Here is a 21,959-nt window from a genome sequence, read left to right on the forward strand (position 1 = left end):
GCAAAACTAATATTAATATCATGCACATAGATCCATGTTAGCAAGAAAGCTAATGTTAGCCAGAAGGATGCAAGTTTTATCAAATTAAGCCCATCTGACCAAAACAACATGATAAGCAGTAGAGTCGTCATTGGGTTATTTGATTTTTGGTTTGACCTTCATGTGGTTTTGAGGGCTAAAACTATACACTGCTTGAAGACCACTGGTTGTGGACACTACTTTTTGGAGTTTATTGAGGTTTTCTTTAGCCAAAAGATATCACCTGTAGGGGGGAGGGTAAATCTTAGCTAAGCTAGACTAGCAAGCTGCATTCTTAAAATGTTAGGACTCAAGAAACACATATCTACTAATTAGCACTAAGTAACTTATAAAATGCTAAAATTTCACTTGCTTGGTTGGTTGTACTTTGCAGGAAGCCTTATTTTTGTCGCATAATTTGTTTTTAAATAAAGTTGTCCGAAAACACCAATCTTGAGCCTGCAAATAGGACTTCACAAACCAATGGGTGACATCACAGTGGCTACATCCACCTTTTGTACGATCTATGATTGGTACCTCTGTTAATAATGGTGGCCACGCCCTTAACTCCATACCTGGTAACATAATATATTGCAGCTTACATGGGCAGGTAACTATTGTAAAAAGGATTTTATGTTTCACTGAGGCTTTTATAGTTAAATAAAGGGTATAAAAATAGATAAATATGAAATAATAGAATAAAAACTAACTTCACAAAAAACAATCACTTTTTATAGTTATAGATAGATCGGTTTTGTATATATACATCAGGCGAATATTTACAGAAATCTGGAGTAAAAAGAGAAATAGGCAGCTTCTTAAAATGTCTTCAAATTCTACACTGGTTTTATTTCCTTTTATGCTAGAGGACAAAGCATTCAGGAATAGAAAACCGTTTAAGAAGCTAAATAGTGCAAACAGACATGTATAGATACCTCCAAAATGCGATTGTTGACTGTGATACGTGCTGCCTACAATGGTAACTTCTGTTCTTAAGTGGAGATGATAGGCCACTGTTTTGCAGCATTCGGCAATATAAGGTTTCTCAAAGTCTTGTGCTATTAGATATCGCTTTTGTCTCGTTTGCCTTTCTTATGTGTGTGAAACGTGTGTTCTCGCTGGCAGGTTTAGAACAGTCACACTGGCTTCTCCTGAAGCCTTAATAACTCTAGTTGTGATTAGTTACTGTGCATTATTTCTGGCATAAATTCTTCTTTGCCTTTTACATCCTGTTTGTTCATAAAATCAAAAGGTTTGTCAGAAAAAACACATCAATACCTTAATAAAACATCCTAAGACTTTCCAATCTTTCTTGTCATGAGGCTCTATTCACAGCACCAAATACCTCCTTGCAAAGACTTAATGATAAGCTCTGTAACACGATAGCAAAGAGGTTAGACACTAATGTCCTTCACAGAACAATTCAAGTCACCGTGAAATTGAAGGGGCAAACTGGACGATTAGCATGTGAATGGCCCTCAGACTATGCCCGACGTAGTCCGAGGAAGATACTGATCTAAGAATGGGTCAGGGGACAGCTAGCATTACAGCATCTGGTGATGCTAACAATTAGGAGTTGCAAGATTCCTTTATATTATGTAACTCCTTCCTGTAGTCCAAGAAACGTGCTCAGAGGGAGACAGACTCTGTTTTCATAAGATTGCACAGTCGACTTGGTGCTTTAAAGGAATACAGCACCTAAAATCATTTCAGTTTCATCATATTTGAAACATGGGTTTTCTGAGAATTCTACATAATCAAATCTAAACAAAATTGCACAATACAGTTTTAATCAATGAATTGCAAAAAAAACAAAAAAAAACAAAAAACAGATGTAGCAAATGTAAAACAAATTAAAACTCCTATATTTCCAATTAATATTTCATTTAGGGTTTTTTTTAACAACTTGTCAGAAGGTTTAATAAAGAATTTTTGGCAATTATTTCATAATTCAGTCTTTAAACAGTTAACTATATAAACATGTAATTTGAAATTTACTATAAGGTGAGCTTTGTGGTAAGGAAGACAACAAAACATCCAAGAAGATGAACTTTTCTCAAAATGTCTCTACATTTTAATTGATTGTATGCTAAATGAATATATACAAATTATCTAAAAAAATAAAAATAAAAACCTTAAAATCTAAAATAATTTTATTTTAAAGAATAATAGTGACTTTACTGTCATTACTTTTAAAAATGTATAATTCTGATTCTACTTCTTATTTTTGCTATATTTAATTACCTTTGTTATCTTGATGTTATTTGGCAAAATTCTCCAAAAAACATATTTTGATTTCAAAACATTCTTTGTCTGTAAAGTCTGGATTATATAAATGTTTTACATTTGTGTGTGTATATAATGTTTCTGTATGCACAGGTACTTTACTCATTACCCAAATGTTTTGATTAGTGATTGGGAATGATCTTGGAAGCTTTAAAATTAAGAAACTGTAATACATTTTTTGTGAAACACAAATTATACTCATTAGTTTTGGAAAACCTTTTATTTAATTTATGCTTAAAACTTGAAGCATTTCAGACATTTAGAGAAAGAAAGATCAGCAAATGATCATGATGAAGATTTTGGATAAGACACTAGCTTTGTTGAGCCCAGCTACATACAGTAGTGCTTTTTGTCAAAATTTACAAAATGAAATATTAAAAACAACTTTTCTTTAAGCCTCTAATAAGAGCAAATAACAATACAGCATATTGTTAGAAACATATACATTTAAATATATACAGTATAGTTACACAGAAAATAGAACTTCTGTTGATAATGTATCAAAGGTTGGGCACTTGACAGGTCCAGCTTGTTCGTTCTGGCTGGTATATAAACTCCCTCCTGAAAGACAAACAAACCCAAGTTAGTCTTTGCAAGAAGCAATTATTTTAGATAAACTGAACCATGTTTAAAACATATTACTTGCTTTCAGTTACTGTCATATTGAATGAAAGAAAAAAGCTCTTAAAGCTTGCTGTTACTAAGGCTGTAGATTAGTAGACAATCATAGTACATAGTGCAAACATACAAATTTGCATTGCAATGTAGAGCAACTTTTCTGAACTGTTTCTTTTACTGTCTTAGCTAAAGGCTTTTTCATTTTTCCATCTTGGAACACTTCTTAAATTTCATCTGTAAATTGTATTGTGGAACCTGTTTTATGCCAAAAGACATGTACATTTCCAGTATAAATTAAAAACGACTCTAAACCTACTTAGTTTGTAAAAGTCTTAAAAATACACAATACAACATAAAAATTAAAAAGTAACATAAAAAGATAAACTTTTCTAACAGTTGTACAAACAGAGGGGCTTAAAAGCTTTAAAAGTTTTCTGGGAAGTTAGTCCTCGACCTGCCCTTTCAAATGGCCTAAAAGTCCAGAAAACCCAGTATGTCCGTTCAATTGTGTAGTGTGTAGAAGTCCAGGAAGAATTTGAATTAACACCCACAAAATGGTATAAATGTGATTGTCATTTGCCTAATTTTTTGCAATAAGATCTAGATAACAAAGACCCCAGAACTGATTTGTCAATGAAACTAAAAGCTTTGGAGTGAATATTGATATCAGTAACTTTAGCGAACCCCTTTTTATTGAGTAAAATATCTGATGATGAAAACCAGTGTTTGTAGTACTTACTCTCTCTGTAGCTTTCCACTGCTTTCACGACAAAGTAAACCCTCATCACACGGACAAATCTGGTTGATGCTGAATGCCAGGCCACCATCAGGCACATAACAGCTCTCATCTAACGTCAGTCTTCTTTTGCACACCTGCTCACCATGATGCCGGGCACAACACATCGATGCTCCACAGTCTCTGTCAACTTTACACCTGGCACCTGGATTAAGGAAACAGTGGTCACTTCTGGTTTCGTATGAAGAAAAATTTGGAAATTTAAAAGATTTGGTTACATTTGTTGGTCCACCCTTACCCTCTTGTCCATCGGGGATTCTGCGGTGGCACTTCCCAAACATGCAGCTAAGTCCACGAACACATTGTGCATCTCTCCGACAGTAATGACCCTCCCCTCTTAGAGGCACACAAAGGCCAAAGTGGCGATCACATGAGAAACCCCTTCCACAAGCTCTGTCGTGGTCACATGCAGCCTGAAGAAAAGAAGGAAATCATTGCAAACTTTGCCTGAAATTCTAAGCCCAGTTTAAGACAGAAGGGCCATGTTGCTCTCATACCTTTTCTACAGATGTCAAATGATTTCGTTAATTCAAACAAAATAATCATGGCCACTTTCAAGCATCTTACCGTGACTGGTTTGGCAACAGGAGTGCTCTGTCGAAGTGCTTTTGCTCCTTCTTTGGGAGGACTGTGGGGCATGTTCAGCATCCAGGCCCATATACGTGCTTCTGTCCCATAAAAGGACAGACACAAACAAACCAACCACAGATTTCCAAACATTTCCAAAATGCACAAAAAAGGATTAATAAAAAATGAACAATGATTAACTTAAAAAGAGGTGAGTCAAAGAGAAAGCAAGAAAAGCTCGAAACAAAAATCCAGCGCTTAAAAGTGCAAGTCAAAGTGTAAACAGTCAGTACTGCAGTGACACTGGCTCACTGCTCTTCTGGTTTGACTTTTATAGGTCAGAAGGACTTGACCTCCCCCCACCAGGCTGTTTGTCCAAACAACAGAGTAGGAGGAGACAATTAGTTGTTAATGGATTAACTAAATTGTTGGGGTCACCCCCTGCAGTCAGAAAATAGTGGCAAAATGGCCATTCATGAAGTGGGGAGAAAGGGAATGAGGAGAGATGGGGCACTGAGGGTGGTGATAGACTGACAACAGTTTCACACAATAGAGCCAAGACAAGCACCACCTTCACGTGATTATCTCTACCAGAAAAACAAACAAGCAGGACAAAAGCAGACAAATTAATGACATGTTTCACTGCTCTCTGACAAGTAGAGCCACTGCAAGTCTTGACCCCAAACACTGGGTAAACACTCCTGGCCCCGACCTCGACTGTCCTGATACCCCCTACCCTATCCCACTTCAGACCCCATGCTGTGAGCAATTTGGAGAAGTGCACCCTGCGGATGAACCCTCAACTCATTAAATGTAATTACCATCAGGAGGAGAAGGGAGACAAGGTGCTGTAGGGGAACAAAAAGAATATTTTTTTCACATTTTTGTCCTGGAATCTTTATACATGACAAGCAGGACAAGCAATTCTCTATAAATACAGTTATGATAATAACTGAAATGTCCAACAATCAGCTAGTTTTAAGTTTTTAATATACACAAAGTGTGTGTTTGAAATCATTTCGTTATGCTTTATTTATCCAGATAAAAGTCTCCCATATGATTTAGTCATATAACAGATCATTACAAAAGTAAAATTAAAAGCAGTCACACTGACTAAAAGAGTTTAAACTCCCCCACAATGACCAGTTATGACAATTTCAGCTCCTTCCGTACTGTTCTGACTTCAGGAATAAACATTTGTGAGACATAGACTATACTGGTTGTGGTTTTTACACATATAGATATAGATAATTCTAGGTAGTTATTAAAATTCAGATGATATTGAGTCTCCTTTATGGCGTCAGCAATCATGAAGAAATGTGGTCATTCTTGCAGAAATGAGCAAGGCCTTCCCTTAAAAATATAGCAATATCTTCAGTAGTGTCCTCACAGATGTAAAGGTTTCCCATGTACATAAATACAGGCCATACCATCAGCAATGGTGACTTCTGATTCAAATGACCACGTGTCCATGATTTCAAATGACACTCCACATCTACAGCATGGTTTACTGAAGTGTTTTTGAGTCCATGCGGTGATGTCCAAGACAGTCTGTTTTTAATGAAAAGCTGACTGAGAGCTTCAAAGACTACTCAGTAATGATTGAGGGCTTTGTCCCATGCATCCAGAGTTTTCACCAGTTCCTTTAAATCTTAATTATATGAACCATCCATGATGAAATGTAATTTTAGATTCAGAAACAGTCATCTTCTTCTTTCTGGGATTCTCTTTTATTTCCATTTGGATTCCACAAGATGTTTTATAGGCATTTTAAAGCTTTTTCAGTCTTTGTTTCCCCTGTGCAGACCTTTGTAAAACATTTTCTTGTATCAAAAACAAAATAAGCATGTATATATTTTCAAAAACATACAATTTCATATTTTTAACATTCGTTATAAAGGTTTCACGCTTTTTAAAATTTGCAATGTACACAGCATCCAATCTTCTTTTTTTTTTTTTGAAATTGGATTTGGTTCTTTGTTTTGCTTGGATGAATGTAGTCATAGCTTACACCTCGATAAGCCCACACAGACCCTCTGTCTCACTCACGAGCCTCCAGGCCACTATAAAACCTACCACTTAATGTCTCTCCAACTAAGACAACATCTTGTCTTGTCTATAATTGTAATTAATGCACCTTGTATGGAGAGCTTTATCTAACATTACCAGGTATTTCTTACTCAGCCTGAGGTGCCTGAATAATTGTCACTAATTTACATTTTCTAAGTGGCAGACAGCCCAGATCAGATACACAGATATTGCAGTCTGGGACTGTCTTAGCTCCTTATCCTTATCAGAACAGAGTAACACAGACTAATGGCACAGTTAGTGGGCACAATAGTAGCAATTAGCAATGTGTAAATAAGTACTGTGTCAGTGTTATGCAGCCTTTGGAGCAGTCTAATCATTTTGACTGGATTATTGAGTTATAAGAGGTAATGCAAGGGATGCATTAATGAGAGAAAGAAAATATAATCTATTCCAATCCATTCAAATAAATGACAGATAGTTTTATCGTACTCATCAGTTTTCTGTTCATTATTGGTAAAAAATATTACAATGTTTCTAAATTGTAGGCTACATCAAAGCTAAAATTGGGTTATATTTGGTTAAGTTTAGTAGATATCTAGGTGATGCCTAGCTGTTGTTTCAAAAATGATAACGTGTTATGTATGTGGGGTTTTTTTTTTAAACACACCCAACTCACTTATTATTTTGCTGTGACTTGATTGCAACCACAAAGCTACACAATGTCCATTCCATGTATGCATTTATGTTAAACAGCATTTGACCTTAAATTCTGTTTCTCGTGGGGTTACGTCTCGATATGTGTTTCATGGTAAGGATATTTATATGGACCTCTGGATAATGAAAACGTATTATTCCCACAGAGGCAGGGGAACTGGGAAGCAGTGTTGCCTCTTAGGATGAAGGTGCTGGGTCAGATGGTAAAGAAGGGGCAAGTACGTTTTGGAACATTAAAATCATGTCAAAGGATGCAAGGGTACAACTTCTTGCATCCATTATTTTTGTCACCACGGTGATTGTGTAGACTTGGGTGAAAAGATATACCAACTTGTTGCCGATAAAAACATGAGAAGGGTGATACTTAGAGGAGGGGCAATTCATTTCTTCCAGGGACCACATGAGAAACTAGGATTCTTGTGATGGGCTGCACCAATAAGCTTACAAAGAGACACAATTAATATTGAGCAGAACTGAGGTAAGCGTAATGGTTATTATTAGTCTTTAAGCTGCTTTGTTTCTCTGTTTGCTTTGGTTTTACGCAGAAATGAAAATTGTTAATAATAAAAAAGGGGTTAGATTTGAATGAGTTTGCAGAAGTAATGATGTGGTTTTGCCTTACAAATAAAACCTGTAAAAGGATACATTTTCACTAAATATACTATATCATATTAACGTAATATATTTTCTTGTTTCTTTTTTTTTTACTTTTTAGCCGAATCTGAATATTAGGTACGTGTCTGGCACAGTCATCTTTTCAATGTCTTTTTTGGTAGGAAAAGTTTTAGAGCTTGCAGACTCATCATTGCATCATCAATTTTTCTGTTCTGTAACTCATAAACAGAACTTTTAAAGCGAGTCACACATACACATATTCATCATTCCTAATAAGATTTACAGCACTGCATTTTGCATCATAGGGATTACAGTTTAAACTACACCCACTCCCTCCCCTTATCATTCTTTTACAAAAACGCTATTGTTATACATCTGTACTTACAGTAAGATATCAGCCTGACTATTTACCCAATGCAGTGACAGATAACTGTGTCTCTACGGTCCTCAACATGTTTTCTCTGTGTTAATGACTCTGCTAATGACGCTTGTAATGCATGTAAAGAATCAACATCGCTGATGGTCGTGCAATTAGGGATTAAGAGAGACAATAGACAAGCTGATGTCTGCCCATTGTAATGGACCTTGACCCCCCACCCCACCCCCCAAGACCACCACCTCCACCACCACCATGGGGAGCTGTGAATGGTGGAGGTTATGACGAGTCCTCATTCCCACTTCCAAGAAAACACTCAGTGCAAGACGGATGGAAAATTTGGAAAAGTCCCTTAGAGTGTATGTTTATTCAGGTCAGTGGAAAAGAATTCGTTTCAGCATTACTGAAATTACAGTGTGCAGTGTCAGATGATACCAGGCCATGGTAATAAATATTTATAGTCCGGGAAAGGCAAAAGCAAGTTGTGCTACATCAGCTGTGTTGTTTGTTCTTCTGTTAGCTGCTTGAATGTTTCATGACAACTGGAGAGTGGAAACTTTATGGACAATAAAATCAGTTAGTGGTTGGTGTACGATTGAAAACTGTCAGCATTGATTTTGCGTTGTTCACCAGTAGTTATGATTTTTTTAAAAAGGGTTTAGATGTATTGGGAAAGATTTGTAAAATAAAAGTAATGTAGATGTGCTTTAGTAATGACACAATGACAAAAACAGGCACATGTTGCACATTCATAAATGATTAAACTTCTGATTAAATCCATTAGGTTTACAAGAAACTGTCAATCAAACACAATCCATGCAACATTATTGCCACAGGCTAAAGACAGAAAAGCCCAATTCAACTGGCTGAATGGCCAGTGAATGGCTATGCTAAGTGGGAGTTTCACCTCATAGCTCGGATGTTTGCTGCACAAGTATCTGCGAAAAATAGCGCATTGTTTATTTGCAGTTTATGCATCAGAAAATATTCAATGACTACATTATTCAGACCTAATTTTAAAAGATCCGCAGACGGTAAAGTTAAGGCAAAATTGGAAATATTGAAAAATGATTTTGTCATTTCATTTGCAAGTTTGTCCTTCGGATTCTCTCTCTGTTTTTATGGTTAGCTTTTCCTTTGCTATGTCACTTATGTGTAACACTTTGATCCGCTAGCATGGATCAAATCTTGTATCCACTCTAGAAGGAGGCAGTGATAACAGTGAACCCAGTATTGGCAAACTTGTTTTCTTAAAGCTCATTTTGATTCAGCGGGAAACAACTTAGCTGCGCACTGAATAAAAATTAGCACATAGCCACTAAACACAGGAAAAATTAGCCATTAAAGAGACAAATGTTTTTCTTTCGGTGATCGTTGGAGACCAGATTTAAATTGACTTCCATTTATCAAAATTAACACTCAAATGAATATCAGCATTACTCTGTTTGCTGTGGAAGTTTCAAGATGTTAGAAGCTAAAGCTGCAAGCTAAAGCTGCAAGCCATGCAGCAAACCTGCGTGTTGAGTGGTTGCTGATGTTTGTTATGTTTGTTTAAACCAGCATGCTGTTGCAGCTCTGTTTACCCCCCCCCCCCCCCCCCACACACACACACACACACTTTGTCTTTCTTACTCATTGTCAGAAGTGGTTTCTATAACTAGATTTGATGAGTTTAAGAGCTTCGTAGGGGTTCGCTGCCATTCTTTTTTATTTACTTAATTTCCCTGTTTTGTGTAGAGTTACAAAGCTTAACATTGTTCTTTTTGTTGGACTGTTGGGGGGGAAAGGGGCATCCATGTTTTTCTTATCAGCTTCACTATTTTGTAATTTTAAAGCTACAGACATGTTTTTTCTGTATTTGGCCAACATCCTGTAACCCTTAAAGGATAAATTGACTTTTTGGACTTTGATTTCCAAATAATCAACTTCCATCCAAGTGTCTGAACACATTGATAAATGCAATGATATTCATACAATTTGTCCTCCGAGAACAATTCAAGAAGTGTGAGCAGAATTTGTACAGGTGTCACCCCCATGCTGTGAATCTGGCTGTATCCTTGTAGCACGATGTGTTCGTATCATAGTGTTCTTCCAAATTGAGGTTACAATTTAAAATGAGGTGCTAGAAATGCCTTAAAGCCTTTTCTCTGTGTTTGTGGGCAGGCAATTCACACCTTGAGCAAGCAGGGCAGAGGTTTTATGGTGCTTTGCATGAAGTGAAGTGAGCAGTGAAATGAAGCCAGTAGATGTTAGCAGGTAGAAGACTGCTGCTGGGACTAAGATAGGATTAAAGCTGTACTCACATCAGTACACAAATACAAATACACGTACATGTTAAAAAAAAAATCTAAAGTAAAGTTTGTATTACTAGTAAAGTTACAGTAATACAAAAGTAGTTGATAGACAATTAATTAAATAATGTCCAGTCATTAACTGTATTCTTTAAAAAATGAGGTAACTTTATTATTGGTAAAACAGATGTTATTTCTAAGGGAATGGCTCCTATGTTTAGTGTCAGGTTTTCTGTAAATAAGATGACTTGTTCTTGAATTGAACTGAACTTTTATGCTTTAATTTAATGCAGAAAAAAGAACTTAAAAGGGTGACGTGAGAAAATATAAGTCTTGAATTTGACTCATCTTGAAATCGACTAACACAATATATGGCAAGCTGAAGGATTCACAAAAACACCATATGTCTGCCTCTGTGACTCAACCAGTTCCACATCTGTCCGTTATGATTACTAATATAGGGTGACAGTAATCCTGCAAAGACACATATTTGACAGGGACATGTTGTGCTAAACCTCGTGATAGTATTATGTCAGCTGTGTTTTGTATCCATAAAACAAAATAAACCCCCATCTTAACACTAAAAATAACCTCAAATGAACCAAACGTGTGTTTATTTTGTCGTTAGATCTTTGAGTACACTCCTATCCAGGTTTAAATAATGGTCTCTATAACCTGTTTTCAATTGGAACAAGACCTAAGAGTGTGATTCCTTCTATAATGGGAAACAGGCATGCTTTCTTTGTGCCAGGTTTAGGGGTTTTTACCATTAAGATGGGAAAAGAAGCAAAGGACAAGAATGTAGAACAAGGGTCATTGGTGCCCAATAGTTAAAACTGTTATTAATATTAGTTTAAAGCATATAACTGGACCCCACAAAAAAAACTGGTGTAAATTGTGTCAAAATAGGCACCTTTGGAACATCTTCAGTGTATTTTGGTATATATTTTTAAGTTTCTTAAACTTTACTGGTCTATCTTGTAAAAAACGTTCCCCTAATTTGGTGTAGAGCTGCCTAAGACATCACTTTAAAAGAGTTAAGATCTTAAAACTCTGTGTCATTACTCTCCTTGTCTGCCAGGTGTGGCGCCTGCCTTTTCTTCTAGAAGCGCAGTTGTGAGGTCAGACAGTGATTTTGTACGAGAAGGCCTCGCAGTCTCAGTTCTAATTAATCCCAAAGGTGTTCTCTCAGGTTAAAGTCGGGACTCTATGCAGGTCAGTCAAGTTCTTCCACACCAATCTCTCTCATCTATGTCTTTATGGACCTTGTTTGTTGCACTGGTGTGCAGTCACGTTGGAACTGGAAGGCGACATCTCTAAACTGTTCCCATGAAGGTGGGAGCCTGAAATTGTTGTGACTGCACAATGCAGTCAGACAAGTACTGTTCTCATGGCAATCACCAAACCAAGACGGAGAAGCATGATTTGTTACTCCAGATAACACGTGGCCCAACCCTTTAGAGTCCAGTTAGGATTAGAGGGGGTTAGGGTTAGCTGCTTTACACCACGGCATCCAACACTTTGCATTGCACTTGGTTATGCAAGGCTTGCAGCTGCTTGGCCATGGAAACCCATTCTATGAAGCTCTCCATGTACTGTTCTTGAACTAATCTGAAGGCTGCATGAAGTTTGGAGATCTGCAATAACTGACTCTGCAGAAAGTTGATGAACTCTGCCCACTATGTACCTCAATATCTGCTGACCCTGCTTTACAGAACCTGAGTTGCTATCATTCCCACTTTGTTATAATACCACTTCCAGTTGACTGGAATATTTATTAGTGAGGAAATTTAATGACTGGACTTATTGCACAGGTTGCATCCTATCACAGTACAAAGCTGGAATTCAATAAGCTCCTTAGACCTCACAGATGTTTGGAGAAGCAGTCTGCATGCCTAGGTGCCTAATTTTATACATCTCTGACCATGGAAATGATTTGAACACCTGAATCCAGTGATGTGAATGGACGGATAAATGCTTTTTGGCAATCTCAGCTGACTGCAGGTCAAACTGCAGTCAGCTGAGACTGAAGAAGTCACTTGGATGAGTGACGAAAAGTTTCTCCCACAAAACGCTACGTCCAGATGAACAGAATCAACTTTTGGAGATTTACTTTCCTGGATGATTGAGAATGCATCAAGATGCTTTTGGTAATATAGTGTATGTCTTCCAGTGATGGGAAGAAACCCTGACCAGCCATACCTGTCATCCATCTGCAGTCAGCATAGTGTTTTAACTCAGCCTTCAATATGCATTGCCAGTTTATTAACATACCCATTTGGTAGTATTGCTCAGGCCTTTAGTTACTTGTCAGCTTGCTTGAGTTAATTCTGCGTAATAGTTATTCACCTGTCTTTTCCACTGCTCAGGGAGTCTACCCTTGACCCACCCACCTGCTTACCTGACCTGTTCATTCTGATTATACTTGCTGGAAATGTAACCTGCTTTATGTTCCCAAGTCCTGACACTGCTATCCTAGAAATCGAGAGACTGATTTCTTTTAATCTCCTGACAAGGCAAATCCACACAGTCATGCAGCAGTTTCTGTAGTGTAGTGGTTATCACGTTCGCCTCACACGCAAAAGGTCCCCGGTTCGGAACCAGATGTTAGTTTGGTCCTTTACATGTCACACATAGTTTTGATAAAAACAACTCCTTCTGTGTTACTAGTTCTGCTTTTTCTGTCTGGTTTCCTCTTTTTATTAATATGCCTCTGCAGCTTTGCACTACACTTCCTGTTTTTTAAACTTTCACTAACTTAAGCCTCTGTTGCTAAGGCACTAAGAACATATATTTATTCTTTAACACTTTACAAATGCAGCTTACTAACCAATTTTGCTAGAGTTACTGTATTACTTCATATTGTCATTCTCCAACTGAATAAAGTTAGTTTACACATTTTATTATCTAATACCTTTAACCACTTAACATCTAGTGTTTCAAGGATCAGTGTGAGTGAAGTTAAAAACTCAAATATGCAAATTAATATTTCCTTTTTTTTGTAAATCAGAATTTTCAATTAAGACACTACTTAATTGAAAATGGTAAATATTTCATGGCTCAGACTTTAAAGTTTTAAGCGGATTAAAGTGTACATATGGTATAAAACATTTCTCATTAATGCAGCAAACATTGTGTTGCTCACATTAGTTTTGTTGTTGTTCTTTCTTTTCTTTTTTAAACAGTTCACACAGTTCACAAACATTATGAGTCTGGAGGAAATTCTCATACTTGGCAAACATTTGTGTGTTGTAGCAATATCAGTGAATATACTTTTAATGAACTTCTCACATCAATCGGCAAAATAAACAGTCTCCTAAATAATCATGTGGTACAAATTTACCGGCTTACTGGATCTATAAAAACAGTAAAACCTTCTGCTCTACAGTCACTGTGTTTGCGTATTAAAACAGGGGAAGATAAAACATTGTGTAAGTTTATGGGGAATCACAAGGCAGGTCATATTTTAAGCATAATTCTCCCCGCTAAAGGATCAGAGTGTGTTGGATCATTTTCAGCCAGATCTAGCAGCTCATCTCCATCCAACATCTTGTTCCAATTGATGACAAATGCGCTCATTTAACATTTTGACAGGCGTGAAACACATTTTGAGTTGGCCTTTTTGGTTTAGTCAAGTTAAACCTCTTTCACGTTTCATCCAGAGTTTTGCCCTAATTATGGTACCTTGTGAACAAGCAAGAAGTCACATGAGGAGAAACCCAAGGTAGACACATAGAAAAGATAAAAGAAAAAAAATGAAAATATCCTATACAATACAAAAAGAAGAATATGCTTAAAGTAAGCCGACCACACTGCCTGTTTAATTTAGGACTAGTTTTGTGTACATCCGCTCTGTTTGGTTTATGCACCAAAATATAATGTGCATATTCTGGGAATTTGCACGTTTCAACATTTATAATATAAATGCAAGAATTTAACAAGGCCTACTCTACACAGAACCACATGATGTCCTCCTACCAGTTCATAAAAACACAGGAGGATATAGGAGAAAAATATTGGGGGGCATTAACTGATCATTTCAGAAGAACTATGAATATCTTAATACACCTACTAACATTTCATCATCCCACTACACTGGGACATTCATCGCTGAAAGTAGAGCAGCACCAATTGCAAATATATGCTGGTGGTTTCCTTATTGTTAACAAATCCTACGAAAAGACCAAAACAATAAAGAGATTCATATAAAACAAAAAATATTGTTATGCAGCTACAACCTACACACAGTCACACACAGTCACACACACACACACACACACACACATGTCACAAATTCAGTGTGTGACATGTTCCCTTATTACAACAAGCACACACACCTTGACTTCCAATCCTGTTAACAGAAATGCTCATTGGAGCACCAAATGTGTATTAATCTTCCATAAATTTGCTGTGCATTTTAGAAAACGTGAGGACGATGATTTAGGTTTTTTTTTAATTGAGATATAAAATAAGGCCAGCCACAAAACCTGTTATTTCAGTTTAATTATTCTTTAGTTTTATACTTGTGTGTTTTATCTTTATATAAGACCAATAATAAAAACAAACTAAAAAGAAAAAGATGTAAGCTCTCTAAAAGCAAAAAACTTCAGTTTTAGAGATTTTTTTTCTTTATGTGGACAGCTGTCTGTAACATGCTATTGGGACAGATGGAGAAACTTGTGAGGTGCTTTCAGATGATGTTTCTTGTGCCTAAACATAATTACTTTGTGTGAGTAAGGGCAGGGGTGGGCAATTACCAATTTACCAATGGGCCAAAACGGGCTATTGTTCAGAGCCTCGTGAATAAGATGAATATAGTTCAGTTTATAAAGAGATAATCTTAATTTTATGTCTTTATAAACTGCTAGTGGTCAGAGTAGATGATTTAATTATTGTTTTTCTTATTTAATTAACCAGGAAAAGTAAGACAACAAAGATTAAAGTTCCTTTTATGTTCGCGAAGGACAGCAGTCCAAAATTAGTAGCACATACACACATACACATCCAAATCCATGCACCAGTTAGATTCAAAATCCAAAATTTTAGGACAGCCCAACCCTAGGTTTGAGTCATATCATCAATTCTCCGTGCCTGACTCTGTGCAGCACGTATCATAACAGCAATTCTTCTACAAATAAAGAAGTTACTAAACTACACACAAGGCTAACACCGAAGTTGTGTGCTTGTTAGTTTTTATTTGCAATATTTGCTTAATTAATTACTTACTTAAAGCACCGACATCAGTCTTTCCCTCCTGAAGTGGCCCATAGTTCTGAGAGGGTTTTCTGAGAGACATATCAGGCATCTAGTGTGAACACAGGAAAAGCTCTGATAAAATCCAGCAATCCAATAGATAAGATGGGAGTTTTCATCATGGAGCTGTAGCCAAGAAGTCTACAGCAACTGTGTGATGCTATCATGGACCAAAATGTCTGAGGAATTTTTCCAGCTCCTTGTTTAATTCTTTCCACGAAAAATTCATATAGTCCTGAAGACCAAACTACCAATCCGTACCTAATGAAATTGTCAGAGACTTATATAGCACTCCTAGAGGGAAAAGAAACTGGGAAATAAAAATGGTCACCATAGCGCCACTATCAACAGCACCTAAATAATTCCAGGTTCTTCTTTTTCAAGTGTTGGACACAAAACATATTTACCTCATCAAATAATCTTCTACTACCAAGAGTAGAAAAACAGTTCTTTTCAAACCTTTCAATTAAAAATGTGCATTATCTCTGTAACAGACTACAGAGGAAGTTCTTCTCAAAACGCCAACCATTTAACTACCACATTTGTTTTGGTTCAGCTTGCTTCCACATGGGGGAGACATGCTCCTCCCATCTTCAACACCCCCTTTTTTTCTACTGTGTAAGGAAAGGAAAAAAAATGTAGAAATACATAAATATTTCCTCATTTTGGGAAGTCTTCCAAAAATCCAGAGCTCTGTTTTGGAGAAAACAGAAAAACACAAGTGAGACAGACAGACATCCAGAGGGGAGGAGGTGAGACAACCGAGTGAAGAGCTAATTCAAAGATAGAAATGGGACTGAAGCAAAGGAAGAGCACAGAGAAAACACATCTCTTCACCTCAGCTGTTTATCATCTCTCCTGCGTTATGGACCGATCATCTGAGACAGTATTCTGAGGGCCAAACAAGGGCAAAAAAGGAGGAGGGAGAAAAGCAGTAAAACTTGGCTGAAGTGAGGAAACAGCAATTGTGTGGGTGAGCAGAGGCGAAGAGACAGAGACGAAAGGTGGGGGAGTGGTGGAGTGAGGTGCCCTATTCCTTTACACAAAGTGAGAGGGGAAACTGGGGAAAAGAAGAAGAAGAAGACAAGGAGTGATCAAGAGAAGGGGAAGGAGGGAGAAGAGTCAGCCGGACATGGGGCTTTATGCTGTTCTCCTCATCTGTCTCTCCCAGGCTGAGCTAGGCAGAGTCTGGGCTCAAGAGCATGAAGGTAAGCCCCCTTTCTTTAACGTCAACACCCAATACAGATCTACAAACAACAGCACCATTACGACTACCTTTTTGCACAACAGACTGTCAAGTGCCACACAAAACAGCTTCTAAAAATCTCAGTTAAAGTTAATATCACACACACACACACACCTGAATTTGTTGTCACTAACTATGGAAGGCTTAAAATGCTTTTTGGCACTTTTTATGGCATGTCTATGGATACGTGCATGCGTGAAGTTAACTGGTCTCGTGGTAGTTCTCACTGTCAGTCACAGGAAGCACATAAAAGATGGTGTGCGAGTCTGGATTTTTATTTTCTCTCTCTTTTCATGATGCTATTCCAAAACTTCTGTATTTCCAGTTTGGAGGGGGGAAAATAAATGTCTGGGGTTCATTTGCTTTAATAATACTGATCCTGTGAATGAGAATTTTGGATTTTAACAAATAAATATTTGAGGGTTTAAGATTCATTTCCAAAGTAAAAGATGAAAGTCAGTCAGTGAGAACAGCATCTGAGCTAGGATTTCTTAAATTTGGAAAGTTTCATCTCAGACTGTGTCTCATCACCTGCTCTGTGCATTTCCTGTATATGGATCCTCTGCCATCCTATCTGTAGGTGTGTGTTGGTGCGTGTGTGCATGTATGTATTTTTGTTCTCCTTGGAGATATATTATTTTTAGCCAGCCCCCGTTCTTCCGCTGTTCCTCCTCCTCCTCCGACAATCAGCAGTGCTCTAGTTTCTCTGGCCTCTCCTGTGGTCCCAGTTCCTCTGATCAGGGGCCTAGCTCTACAGAGGACAACCAGACATACAGAGAGACAGATCTCCTCAAATATACGGTCACACGAAGTCCAGCATAATGTCCAGGCTCATCTTTCCTATTAACACTCCAAAACCAGTGATCCAGATCAATTTATTAGAGTCTCCCTTGTAAAGATGGATTCATATTTGGGCCCTGTAAACTCAGACGTTTTTAGATTAGTGTTCTGTTTCAACAGAAAGTAGAACAGCTCTATACTAAAAAGGAAGTGCTGGAAGCTTGGTAATTAAATGACTACACGCTCAATGACTTATCCAAAGGAACGCCTGACTGCAGATGATGCCAAATCTCTTTTACAGAGCAGATAATAATACAGCAGAGTTAGGTAAAAAGACTACATGGCTGTCCCAACTTTCTCAAAGGTCAGGACCATCAAGACTGTTTACACATCTGCAAATTTCAGTGTAAATTTCACAGAAGTTAAACACCACATAAAAGATATGTGTGGATTTTATGAATGCTGATATATCCATGTACGTGTTGCTTTTATAAGCAGGATATCATCATATTATATCAAATCTGTCTGAAAAATACCAGGAAAATACCTGTGCTAATGAGTTTGTGCAAAAGCAGGCAACACTGTAACTATGAGTCTATAAGGATGCTAGTTGCTAACGTGCAGTAACAGTGCTAACAGTATTTAGCAGTCAGTATCCTTAGCATGTTAGCATGCTAACTTTTGCCATTTAATCTTAAATACAAACAACATGTGGCCCAGGTATCTGGGCTAAAAGCACTAGATGAGAAGCCCAAGTTTATTCACTAATCATCTTCATGTTAGCTGAACCAAATTTCCACAACAACCAATCCAACTAGAACACACGTCAGTCAAACAATAATGCAGTGTCAGAGCTTAAAAGTCTTAAGGCAACAGGGAGTTTTTTGCTTAAAAATGCCTTTGCTGCAAGACCTCTGTTGGTCAACAAATGACAGCAACCTATGTTTCGTATGCACAGTCGTGCACTTCTAAAGTTGTGCGATAACCACCTTGGCTTGAAATCTAAACTATAATCACAAGGATCTTTAATGACAAAGTAGCTTTAATTTATATGTATGTACAAGTAACCACTATAAGGGACTGGATCTGTGTTACCTCTATAGTTTCCATTTGTAGTCCAAGTTCCTAATGACCAATCATGTTTGAGCAGATTCTGGTTGTGTACAGGCAAACAATCTGCACGAAGAGCCAAACAGACATTAGCCAAAGGGTAGTTTTTTTAAACCTGACGATTTTTTAGCTTTTTCTTAGCTGAAAAAGCTTTTCTGCATAACAAACAGTGAATAGAAGACGGAGGACAAAGTCTTGGCCTGGACATCGCCTGAACACTCCGGAAACCTCCAAAAATTGGCAATGGACTCCAGAAGCGAGGGTTACCAGATGTCCCACTTTATATGGGAATGCACAGCATATTTGTCCCTTGTTCCGCCGTTCCACATACTGAGATGATGTCTCGCATTTTGATTCGAACTAGTTTACAAAAGTGAACACATGTGGGTCTCACAAGAAACACATGGTTCAAAAAGAGATTCGCTGACCTACTGCAACCCAAAGATCAGTAGGTGGGAGAAGAGCAGCTGAAATAATATTTAAAGTTCTTAACAGTATTTACAACAGAAAAAGGGAATGCACAGATATATAAAGACTATAAATATACATTGTGGCTTTCATTTATATTAATAATAAGTTGTGGAAAATTGCTTTCAAATACAAAACAGCATTTTCCAATAGATGGTCATTGCTAAATCATTAATTTAAATTTTTGTGTATTTATTAAGTTAGACGTTAAAACGTGAGACTACCTCTTAGCCCCATGTGGTTAACATTTGCCTCATGTAGATGGATTTGCACTATTAAGAGTTTTTTAAACAATGTGGCATCTACACAAGACTATTTTGATTTTAATCTGATCGGCTGCACTTATCATTTCAAGGGGCAGAACATTATTTTCCTCTGAAGTCATTTCTTGGTTGCTACTGCACATTTCTTACTAAGGTAATCTCAAATTTATGACTATAAATATTAAAGCACTAAATAAACAGTTAACTACAACTGGCCAAGCACATCTGCAAACTCAAATCATATGTCATCTGGACTGAAAATGAAAGATCTGTTCAAAAACATAAACAACTGACCCTTGTCAATTTGTGCACATTAATCTAAACACCACATTTTTCTATTTATTTTCAGGTCTTTATCATTCCAGCTGCTAGTGTTTGCGATTGTGTGTTATGGTTACTGCTGTTCTGAGGATAAGGTGCCAAATAGGTCCTCCCACGCTACTAGCTCCAGGCTGGTTTTAACACAGATCACCCTTTTAAAATCCAAAATAATAAAACCACTGCACTGAACTATACTGAGTCGACAAGCGATGACCTCGTCTTGTGATTATTGTTCCCTAATCCCTGTCCTGACAAAGCACGTAATACTGTGTCTCATTTCCACCACTAGAAAAGAGTGATAGGGTTAAGACTTTGATTGTATCTTGAGATTTAATCTGCTCTCGTGTGCTGTGTTTGGACAGTGCACAATAGTTCACTCTCTTCAGTGTGTCTGCCTCTGGAACAAAGATGTTGGCCTTTTGTTCTCTGTTGATGGGCCTGCAGATAATTCTCTTTCCCCTTCATTGACCAAGTGCATGCCCTCGATGTATTCCCGCCTGTACTCAAACTTCAAAGTGTTGCACATTTACCCAGGAAAATATTGTTTTCAGAAGAAATGTATTTTTCGCCCATGGACTTGATCCATCTGAGCAGACTGAAAGGCCATTTAGCTTTTGTCTCAGTTTAGGAACGTGGCTCTGGTTTTTGTAGAGCCTTCAAAAAATACTTTCATACAGAAGAAAATATACCCTGTTGTGTTTCTTAGATATCTGTCTTTGACAACAGATAATGAGGTAAATTATAAGGATAAATAAAAGGTTTGTGTGTTTATATTGTTATTATATTACAGCTTTGCATTTTCATACTTATAAAGGAAAAAAATAGAGCAAAAAATGAGAGAAATGGAAATAGGAGTATGTAACATGGTACTGGCATGAATGAATGCAATCCATGTATCAACAGAGCAATGTATATGGTTCATCAGGCTGTGTCCTAGTTTGACAACACCCACTAGATTTGTGGCGGTTGCTGCAATGCAGACACATGTGAAGGTACAGTGGACACCGCTGCCATGCAGGTGCCATCTCCTCAAAATAGCGAGCATTTGTTAAGTGATTTAATGTTTCTTAATCAAGTCAACAGACTTGGCACAGAAATAAGGATTTTCTGCTGTTGGATGTGTGAGGTTGGCTAAAAAAAGCAGAAAATCTGACATCCTGCAGATGCATAGATGTAAATTCAAAGGACTGTCAGAATGTGTTTCATGCCTTTGATTCTATTTAGCAGCAACATCAGAGGGCATTTTTGCAGTGAAGCCACTGACTATTCACCCGTACATCTGTCACACATCATATCTGTCGCGTCAACAATTAGACCATTCATCAGCATAGGTTTTTTGGTTTTTTTTTGCACCAGTTTGCACATTCCCAGTGCAGGGTCCACACGCACATGTGTCTGCCAGACATGATGCTACTGAGGCCTGTCTTAAGTCCAGGTCCTTATGCAAAGCCCAGCACACTTTTGATGTTGAAGTTCATCCAGCCCCACATGCAGACAGTTAGATAAGGTTAACGATGTTTCAGGAAAGAAAATGTGAACACTTGGAAGATCTGTAAAGCAAATCTCAAAGTGACCTATTGTAAGGGTGGCAGGAAAAATCTAAGTATAGTCATGGTCTATTAGACTGTAGCCTAAACTAACTAAGCTAACTTGTGTGCAGCCCCTGAACTCCCCTTTTCAGTTTTCCTGCTCCTCAAAGCTCCTCCTCATTGTTTAACTCTGCTGTTTGAAGCCTCCTCCGCTGTTTAGTGATGATGATGATAAGTGCCAATCTGACCCAGTTAGAAGCTTTTTGTTCTGCAGCAGTGAAATTAGCTTCCACCGCACCATAATCAAACAAGATTCCTCATTAGCACAATCTCCCCCGAGTGTGTAATAACCTCTCTTTTTCACTTGTCCTATTTTGTCCCTTAAGACTTTTTAATTTAATATCATTCTTACTTTAGAAAAATTAACATTTTATATATATTTATTTTATGCACTCTCTGTTTGTGTGGTATCAGGTATAACTTTGTGGAGTGCATGTTTTTTGAATCAGCGAAACAATCAAAATACAGGCAGTTAATGTTGGGCTTTAAAACCAGACAGGAACCTTTTGATGTTAAAGCCACAAATTTCTAATTTTCTTTTTATATATATATATATATATATATACAGTGGGGCAAAAAAGTATTTAGTCAGCCACCGATTGTGCAAGTTCCCCCAC

The 21,959-nt window shown here is 37.4% G+C and overlaps 2 protein-coding genes across 3 annotated transcripts in view; one reads left to right on the forward strand and one right to left on the reverse strand.

The window, feature by feature from the left end:
- Positions 1–2,804: 2,804 nt before the first annotated feature.
- Positions 2,805–15,550, reverse strand: LOC102198017 (dickkopf-related protein 3-like). The gene is made up of 5 exons (XM_005725953.1): positions 15,539–15,550; positions 4,286–4,386; positions 3,957–4,131; positions 3,662–3,863; positions 2,805–2,865 (listed from the first exon to the last, which is right to left on the reverse strand). The coding sequence occupies exons 2-5, from the start codon at positions 4,364–4,366 to the stop codon at positions 2,805–2,807; spliced, it is 519 nt and encodes a 172-aa protein (XP_005726010.1). The 5' UTR covers positions 4,367–4,386; positions 15,539–15,550.
- A 680-nt stretch (positions 15,551–16,230) lies between these two features.
- The window catches only part of LOC102193914 (plexin domain-containing protein 1-like), a 16,705-nt gene continuing 10,976 nt past the window's right edge, over positions 16,231–21,959 (forward strand). For both annotated transcript variants that reach the window (XM_005725845.1, XM_005725846.1), the window contains exon 1: positions 16,231–16,773. In XM_005725845.1, coding sequence (XP_005725902.1) covers positions 16,698–16,773 — 76 coding nt within the window. In that variant the 5' untranslated portion in view covers positions 16,231–16,697. The remainder of the gene's footprint in view (positions 16,774–21,959) is intronic.

The sequence above is a fragment of the Pundamilia nyererei genome, unplaced genomic scaffold (assembly GCF_000239375.1).
Source record: "Pundamilia nyererei isolate P.nyererei 1_Seehausen unplaced genomic scaffold, PunNye1.0 scaffold00017, whole genome shotgun sequence".
In the NCBI taxonomy this organism is placed as follows: domain Eukaryota; kingdom Metazoa; phylum Chordata; class Actinopteri; order Cichliformes; family Cichlidae; genus Pundamilia; species Pundamilia nyererei.

Excerpts from the sequence above, each read along its gene's own strand:
- LOC102198017 (XM_005725953.1), bottom strand. The coding sequence starts at position 4,366 with ATGCTGAACATGCCCCACAGTCCTCCCAAAGAAGGAGCAAAAGCACTT. Across the intron at positions 3,864-3,956 it reads AATCCCCGATGGACAAGAGG|GTGCCAGGTGTAAAGTTGAC; the intron begins GTAAGGGTGGAC and ends TCCTTAATCCAG. Across the intron at positions 2,866-3,661 it reads AGTGGAAAGCTACAGAGAGA|GAGGGAGTTTATATACCAGC; the intron begins GTAAGTACTACA and ends TTTGTCTTTCAG.